The 8,748-nt window shown below is 40.2% G+C and overlaps 2 protein-coding genes across 3 annotated transcripts; one reads left to right on the top strand and one right to left on the bottom strand.

Annotated features, from left to right (window-relative positions):
• Positions 1 to 559: 559 nt before the first annotated feature.
• Positions 560 to 3,580, top strand: ahsg2 (alpha-2-HS-glycoprotein 2). Its single transcript, XM_084118815.1, has 7 exons — positions 560 to 826; positions 1,006 to 1,116; positions 1,194 to 1,278; positions 1,380 to 1,534; positions 1,619 to 1,723; positions 2,148 to 2,216; positions 2,646 to 3,580. The coding sequence occupies exons 1-7, from the start codon at positions 617 to 619 to the stop codon at positions 3,084 to 3,086; spliced, it is 1,176 nt and encodes a 391-aa protein (XP_083974941.1). The 5' UTR covers positions 560 to 616; the 3' UTR covers positions 3,087 to 3,580.
• Positions 3,581 to 4,084: 504 nt separating this feature from the next.
• On the bottom strand, positions 4,085 to 6,691 carry LOC311086098 (uncharacterized protein). 2 transcript variants are annotated; one of them, XM_084118814.1, is made up of 3 exons: positions 6,451 to 6,691; positions 4,349 to 6,368; positions 4,085 to 4,239 (listed from the first exon to the last, which is right to left on the bottom strand). In XM_084118814.1, the coding sequence occupies exons 1-3, from the start codon at positions 6,562 to 6,564 to the stop codon at positions 4,214 to 4,216; spliced, it is 2,160 nt and encodes a 719-aa protein (XP_083974940.1). In that variant the 5' UTR covers positions 6,565 to 6,691; the 3' UTR covers positions 4,085 to 4,213. The 2 variants fall into 2 exon arrangements, with proteins under 2 accessions (XP_083974940.1, XP_083974939.1); XM_084118813.1 differs by having other exon boundaries at positions 4,349 to 6,591.
• Between the last annotated feature and the right edge of the window lie 2,057 nt (positions 6,692 to 8,748).

Here is an 8,748-nt window from a genome sequence, read left to right as displayed (position 1 = left end):
GATCAAAGTGTTTGCAAGCATCCCTCATATTGCTGACCACTGGTAGTTGATCTGGATTTCTGCAATACTCAGGCAAATAGAGGCACTTCAGAAAAACAAGTTTACATTAAGTTATGTTTGCTTTTCATTGCTGGGTGTTCGATAAGCACCAGAAAACAGCAAAAAACACACTTGGAGGCATCTTTTTAAAAATGCTTGAAATCTGACATTTAAACTTTTGCAAAAATGTGAGTCAAACAGAAGGCTTTTGCTTTTCTGATTATATTTTTTACATGGCACATGTGGTGTGGATTCTGGATGTGACTGGATGTGAAGCTGACTGGACTGACTTCGGTCATGTGAGTTTTATCACCAAGGACATGATCAAAGTTTAAAAGCACCCCTGCTTCCCCAAACCAAACTTTAATTTGAACACCCACTCGAATTGCACAGTTATGTTTATATTGGCACTCAAAGATGGTTCACTGGTGTCATTTATGTAACTGAAGTCGGAATGTCGTCAAGACTAAAGTACAGCGTGTATATATATATATATATATACACAACAAACCAAACTCTGCCACCTTCTATCTGCATATTGTCTTTGATTCAGGAGTTCAGGTTATTGCTGTTCAGCATGCAGCTCTGGGTTACAGTGGCTGTTCTTGGGCTCCTGGTAATGGGCTCATGGGCACAGGGGGTGATGCCCACTTTCAGCTTTCCTCCCTGTGATTCCCCGGAGGCTGAAGCAGCGGCTCTGGTGGCACAGGATTTCCTCAACACTCAGCACACCCACGGTTACAAATATGCCCTGAATCAAATTGATAAAATCAAGATCCTCTCCAAGGTAAGTCAATGGATGATCATGATCCACTGAGCTTTTTTAAGAATAAGAGACCTGTGCAGTTCCATGATATTTTTGGAAATGTTTAACATAAATATTTATTTGTTGCACGCTTGGGATGTCAATATCACATTTTATTACAGGTATCAATAGGGTTTTAAGATTTAAAAGTCTCTTTGTAGTCAGGTCACACAGACACATATCTTCTGGAGTTGGACTTTCTGGAAACTACATGTCATGTCTTGGATCCAACACCAGTGAGCCTGTGTCCAGTCAGACAAAAGCCTACTGTGGTGAGATCTGTTCAGTTAACTTTATTGTAAATATGTTGTATATTGCATTTATCTAAAAGGACCTGGTCCTCGTCTAGGCTGTTGAGGCAGATTGTGATTTTGCCCTGACAAATACAGCTCAAGGTCTGTCTGTTGTGGCATTCAAGTGTAAAACCGAAACAGGTAAGAGGACACACAAAAAAAAAATCATTGTTAAAACAAAAGCAGTTTTTGTCATCTGATCTGGAAAGGAGACCCTTTGTTTTTGTTGTTGTTGTATCTAGAATCAGAGGAAGACTGCATAGGCTGCCCTAGCCTCGTTCCATTTAATGACACAGATGGCCTCAAACTCATTGAAAACTCTTTAGATAGTTTCAATAAAAAAAATACGCTAAGCACTAAGTTTGCACTCCTTGAAATTGGACGAATGGCATCCCAGGTAATGTAAATGGAATATTAGAAATTATTATTGGAAAATAAAGCTCCCTATAGATAATATGGTACTGTTTTCTACTTTTTTCAGATTGTCAGCAGTGGACCCAAATACTTTGCAGAATATGCCATTATTGGGACTAACTGCACGAGTTATGATGATGATATATGCTTCCCTCAGAATCACACTGTTGCTGTAAGAATATTTAAATATCTTGAGAGAGAGAGAGAGAGTTTGGCTAGTGTTCAGCTTGGCAGGTGTAAATGTTTGTACTAAGAGTCAACATGAAGCCAGAAATGACCCTATTAACCTAACACACCTTCCTGATCTATTGTGCATAAGACATTGGTGCTCCACCTTTGAAGCGACTTTACTTTTCAGATGATTTCACTAAGCCCTCTTTTCAAATCCCACTCAGTCAAACTGCCTGGCTCTATTCTTCATGCCCTCTTTTCATGATCCCGTCAAATCCCACAGATAAAAGTCTCGTCCTACATTTCTTTCTTGTTGAATATCCTGTTTTGCTCAGAAATCACATCAGATTACTGAAGCAAAATGGGTTGAACAGTCTTTCATGTTGACTTCAAAGTGTCTAATCCATATTTGTGGCTATTTTTAGATTCATGGCCTCTGTCTAGCTGAAGGTTCTGCCAATCTGAATGATGTTGACTGCAAAATCTTCGGCCCAGTAAATACCTCTTTATTTTACACTTGTCATTTCAATGGCTGCCTTTAATCTAATGTTATTTTTGTATAATTGAGACTTTTTAATAACGTATATATATATATATATATATATATATAATTTTAGTTAAAGTTTTAGTGAAGCATTTTTCTTGTAGACATGACAAATGATTAGGACAAGTTAAATGAATGCAAACTAAGTTGTTAAAATGTAATCTTGAAAAAAAAAGTGTGAAGTGTGTAATTTATGTTCCATGTGTGACACCAAAACATAAAATCGGTTTCATGTCCCCCCTTCCCCCCATCCCCCCATCCCCCCATCCCCCCATCCCCCCTTCCCCCCATCCCCCCTTCCCCCCATCCCCCCATCCCCCCTTCCCCCCAAGCAGAGATTAGAGGAATTTAAATAGACCTATTTTTTTTTTCATGACAGACCCAAAATGTTGACCCGGCGAGCAATGCCACAGTGCAAATCCAAAAACTTCTGCATGCACACACCTTTGGACCCATCCATCACCCGACCATCCATGACCTCAGACTTCACAAGCTGACAGCACTTCATGACCCTGCGGCAAGCGGCCTGCTCTCTGCAGAATCTGCAGAATCAGCTGAGGTAGTGATGACTGTGCCGCCAAAGGAAGCTCCTGTTGTAAAGAGGGAGGTTTCTGCACCAGAAGGGCCAGCAGTAGATGCAGCAGTAGTGCCAGAAGGGACAGCAGGGCCAGCAGTAGATGCTGCAGTAGTGCCAGAAGGGCCAGCAGTAGTGCCAGCAGTAGATGCTGCAGTAGTGCCAGAAGGGCCAGCAGTAGATGCAGCAGTAGTGCCAAAAATCCTCCTCCCTCCGATCTGTCCAGGAAAAAAGAAACATTTCTGACTTGTTCCCATTTCATGAAACCAACCCATATAAAGTAGTCATCATTTGAAGTTGATCAAAACCTTTCATCAAAGTTATACATGAATTTTGAACAATACCCATTCTTGTCTTAGGATAACTTTGATAAACATTTTTGATCCACTTCAAATGTTGACTACTGTAGATAAGATTAAATCACACTTGTTTTGGTCTCCAGACTTGTCCTGTTGAGTTCTGAGATTGCCACCAAACTTATAACTGCAATCAGTCAGGAGTAAATGTTTTTTAACAAAACCGGTACATGTATTAACAAAAGCCTTCTTGTTAAGAAAAACAATTCAAGGATATTCCTGTTATTCTGTGGTGCTGTAATAAAATGTTTACCTTGACAAGATGTCATTAAATATTGATGACAATGACATAAGTGGGACAGAGATTATCTAATGTTTGTTATAAATGCTGCATTTCCAAAGGGATTTTGTGCTTCACATTTTTGATAAACATTCTTATCTTGAGTTTTTATGGTGTAAGGTTTCTTATTGTTTGGGAGTTAAAATTACCAGTCATTTTACAACGAAACAGCTGAACACTGTAGGGCAAGTGGAAGTATGTACATGTAAATGATTCTTTCTATAACTAGCTCACCTGTCAACTTGATCAAATCAAGTTTACTTTTGGATTTCTGGTAATGGTGGCAAGGACACAGGATATTTTATATACGTCACCATCCTGCAGAGTTTAGCTCCAAAGCACAACTCTTGAAGACCTTGATTAGCTGGCTCTGGCATGTTTAATTAGGGCTAGACCTAAACTCTGCTGGAAGGGGATTCTGCACGAACTGGATTAGACAGCCCACCCACCCAACAAACACTTGTTCTAAGTGAGTGATGCCAAATTAACTGCAGTCTGTATACTGTTGTGACATCCTGCATTTAGCACAAATCAAGTGAACATAAGGACCAGCAGATTATAAACTTGTGTAAAAGACAAACTATATTACCCTAATCAAAGACTCACATGAACTCCATACAAATTGTAAATTTAACTAAACGGACAATGCAGGACAGACATTCTTTGAAGAAAAACCAATAACAGTTGTCACTTAAACAGTTTTATTAGTTAGTTTCCAGCTCTCCGAATTCCTTGGTCTACTGTGGATGGACGCCTCGTAACCCTTAAATGTGTAAAAAAAAGAAAAGAAAAAAAAAAGCATATTTTATATACACACACATTCAACAGTAGTTATGCTGTACCATTTTTGTTCACAGAACTGATTCACTTACCATCTAAATGATAATTGGAGAGTAATGCATCCTGGTTAGATTGAACAGCAGGAACCCAATATGTGCCCCTAAAATCAGGAACCACAGATTCTCCACTTTGAGAGTTATACTGCTGTGGGTTCATTACTGGAAGATTATCACCACTAGTTTGCTCTGGTTGAGGTGGCGTGGTTGAGGGTTCAAATGATTTGTGATTATTGGATGGCTGAGGAAATGAGTCTTTTGTTGGAGAGTCAGATATTGGGACCTTAGCATTTGAATAAGTAGCTTGATACCAGGGATTCATATGCACATTTTTGCCATGAGCTGTAGGTTTTGAAGGAATGTCAGATTGGACCATTTTCTCAAAAAAGGGAACATTATTTGGAGCAACTAACATTGGCTGCGTGTGATGTCCCCATGGTGGAACATACTGTTCCCTCTCAGCCTGGTAAACTGCAGGTTTTGGGCTTTGGTTTGAATAGACAACAGACTCAGCAACTGGTCCATTTTGTAAGCGTCCAAAAGGCAGCTTAGAAGGTCCCAAATGGTGTAGAACAGGAGCAACATTTGCAGGTTTCACTGTAGGCCATGAAGAGCCAGTATGTGACTCCAAATTCCTAAAAATGGAGGGACTCATAATAGGTCCCGTCAAAAGCTTTGAAGTATGAGGGACATGGATACCCTTAACGGTGGGATTCTCCGCCAAATATTGCATTGCTGTACTATCTGAAGCTGGTGGTACAATTGCCCCTTGTGAAGAAAGTGGGCCATAATTATAACCCATGCCATGAACAAGAGGAAGTGGGGTTGAACCTGCAGATATAAAGGGAGATGACAGTTCTTGGCCTGTAAATTTAGTCCGACTAGAAATGTCAAAACTAGACAGAGGACAACCAAAATAGTGATTGTTGTGGTGGTGGTAGGATATTGAAGGTGGGCCAGGGCAGAAAGTTGGACAGTGAAAAGAACATGCATGTGACAAACAAATTGGAGTGAGGCAAGCATTTATGGGGGCTGGGGTGTAAACAACTTCAGGAAATTTGGGGAGTGAAGGGGTAGGATCAGGGCTAGGATCAGGGCTTGGGGCAAAATCAAACTCTAGGCTCTTAGAAGGACCCTTAACTGATGTGGTTAATCTGGAAGCAACAGCTCCAGAGGTGGAAACTGTATTATTCTGGAAGACTTTTATAGGAACAGGAGGCATTAGCTGTGGCCCTGCCCTTCTTGTAGGGGCAGGTGGTGGTGGTGCAGACTCTGGTTTTGGTGGAACATGTGGTTTAGAGGGTCTTGGTTGGTTTTGGGAATTAGGCCAGTATGGGTCTAGTGGGAAAACTGTTGAGGAGGGATCAGCAAATCCGGGTTTTCCAGGATATAAAGGATACACTAAGTTTCTGGGAGGAAACATAGGTGCCAATTGCACAGGAGGGACAATGGGCATTGTAGATGTCAACTTATCTTGAGGACTGCTTGTGGGTTTTAGTAGGGGAGCGAGAGGGATTTTAAGAGCCTTGGTAGGAGGCAACAAAGGTTCTCTTGGATATGGCAAAGCTGCATTCAGACTGGGGACAGGGGTGAGACCCAAGCTGGGCTTAGGGATCCAAGGGTACCAAGTTTGAGGAGGTTTTATGTAAACTGGTGCTTGTGGCTGCTGAGTGATAGCAGTTGGGAGACCCATCATTTTGGGATCTAGAGGAACAAGCTCTGGTGGTATGTTTGGAGGAAAATGTAGAAAAGGGTAATTAGGAGGAACAGGTTTAAAATTTGGCTGGCCCGGGATGTAATAAGGAAGGGGAGGAGTAGGCAACTTCTGAACTGTTGAACTTGTGGAGGTCGTTAAACTTGGATCCCTTGTTGGCTGAGTGGTTTTAGTGGTAGTAGTAATGGTGGTGGGAGGGACTGTTGATGAAATGATAGCCTGGGTCAGTGTATAATTTTTAGGTGCAAGATCAGGCAGACTCATAGGAAGATTAAGCGACAATGCTGGACAGGACAGATTAAACTCGCTCTCCATTGCCATGCTGAGAGTGAACATCCCATCCTGTAAAAGGCAGCAGATTAGTTTATTCAAGATGAGAAACTGGCTGAAATTAGTCAAATGTGAAATACTGTATATTGCATACCTTTGGCTCAGTGCATGGCATGTACGGGGCATGGAGGACCACACTTTCTGCATGTGACACCAAGCTGTATCCACATCTAGCTGACGCTTTCAGTAGAGGCTCCCACTCATTCATTACTAAGTTATGAGCATAATTAACAAAATTTAGACCTGTAACACTCACATCAACCTATGCAAACAAACATGGACTTGTTACCTTTGATCTTCAGGTTCTCAGAGACTCCTTTATACAGCTTCACAATCATGCCATTCGTGTAGCAGGAGACAGTTGGAGCTCTCTGTGCTGAGGTTGGTGAGGAACAAGACATTTTCACAGGCAATCCAAACCAAAGTAGGGGAAGAACAAAAGTGTGTCTCTGAAAAGAACAAGGAGTAAGGTCAGAAGGGATAATAAAAGCTATAATTCTATTTACATTGAAATCTAAATGCAAACCTCATGTGATACGTAACATCCATCATTTGGTATAATGAAAACAAAGTCTCTCCATGTTCTCAGAAATCTATGACCACATTCTGAGGGCAACTGTGACAATGGAAGTGGTGGACTGCTTCCTACAAACGGACAAAAATACATTTTTGGGAAGCAAAAAGCTAAAGTTTGAAGCCTTAAATAAGTGTCAATGGAGAGGCAAACCTCGATCAATAAGAAAGCTGGATCCAAAAGAAGCCTCTCGTCCATGAACGGTCAGTTTCATCAAATCTCCAACACAATCTACTTGGGGTTTCATATCAAGTAGCCTTTCTACTGTTGGAGTATACAGGGTCTTCAGACCATAAACCTGTCCCCAAAGAGGTTGCAACTTCATCCCGCCTTTTGACAGAAGATACAAACAGGGTCAACTGGAAGACAAGTCCAACTTTAACACCATGCAAACAAAAACTAAATGCTTTTGCATGGAGGTGCAATAAATAACCCCTTCAGACCCTGCGACCATTGGAATGGACATCACTTTTTGGTTAAACCTATAGCCTAAGATTTTAATGGTTTTCTTTAATATGATACTGCCTGATCACTGATTGGTCCCTGATCAACCAATCACAACAAAAATATGGCCCATAACTTAATCTGATTGAAATTCAGGCATCAAATAAGACATGCATGGCTACCCACCAAGACAGGAGGTAGAGGAGCTCCTTTACCTTCTTCGATTTATCATGTGATATTCAAAGTAATTTGAAGATCTTTCAGAGCTGTGGAACATTGACATCCATCGCAATGGACAAAATTACTAATATTATTAATATGATTTTATGTTTATGTTTCATCAAATATCATTAAGCTTTTCATTAGTTTTAGTGAAAAACTGCAAAAAACAAATCTGAAATGAATGAATACACAGCAACTCACGCACACACTCCAAACACATATATGCTATGCACACAATCATTTATCTATCAAAACCAGCAAGCACACACAGACACTCACAGACATGCACACATACTCAGAAACATCTATTGCAACCAATAAAAATAATCAATCAAGTTCTTGGAGACTTGATCCTATCATTGACCTTTTTTCTACATTTTTATTGCATTGCCATGCTCATTCTTACAGTAGCCTGTGTTCTCCTTTCAATATGTTCAATGCTAGTTCATATACGGTTTAAACACTCGTTCATAAGTATTTTAAGTTTAAAATATGACTTTATCAATTCAGTTGCCGGTTGCATAAACTGCTAAGATTAGTCTTTCAAGTTATTCATCACTTTTTCTGATAATTCATAACTGCTTTAAGTCAGTTACATAAAAACGTAGATTGGTATAATTTGAAACCAAAAAGTAAGACTGATTGCCCCTTGACTAATTGCAAGTTGTTCATACTAGTACTAAAAACTTAGTAGGCTACTATCATAATGGCTGCTTATACAACTGGCCTCTGGGTATCAATTGTCTAATAGGCCTAATAATAAAACAAATCCAATCATGGAGTTTGCACAAATCTTGTTTTAAGACTCATTTATCCATTTTTTGTTTGTTTGTTTTGCTCAGTGAAAAAAATCAAAAAGTATTTTTAGTGATTTAAATCATCCTTACAAATGCATTCAATAAATCACGGGTACATCGTTTACCTGGATCATCTGACTGGTATGAATTGTCATCGGCTCGACCGAGATCGAGATCCGAAGAAAAACGGTCACTACCATCACCATGAGACTTTGGAGCTTGGTCTTGCAAAATGAGAAGGCGTCCAACTGGTTCTCCAGATTTCGGCTTCTCGTCTCCTCGATCAAATGACTCCTTTGTCCGTGCGTTATTGTGAAAAGAGCCCAGTGAAAAAGGTTTCTTTACCTCATTAAAT

Source organism: Abramis brama (assembly GCF_963993115.1).
Source record: "Abramis brama genome assembly, chromosome: 7".
In the NCBI taxonomy this organism is placed as follows: Eukaryota; Metazoa; Chordata; class Actinopteri; order Cypriniformes; family Leuciscidae; genus Abramis; species Abramis brama.
This window is presented reverse-complemented; position numbering and strand designations above follow the sequence as displayed.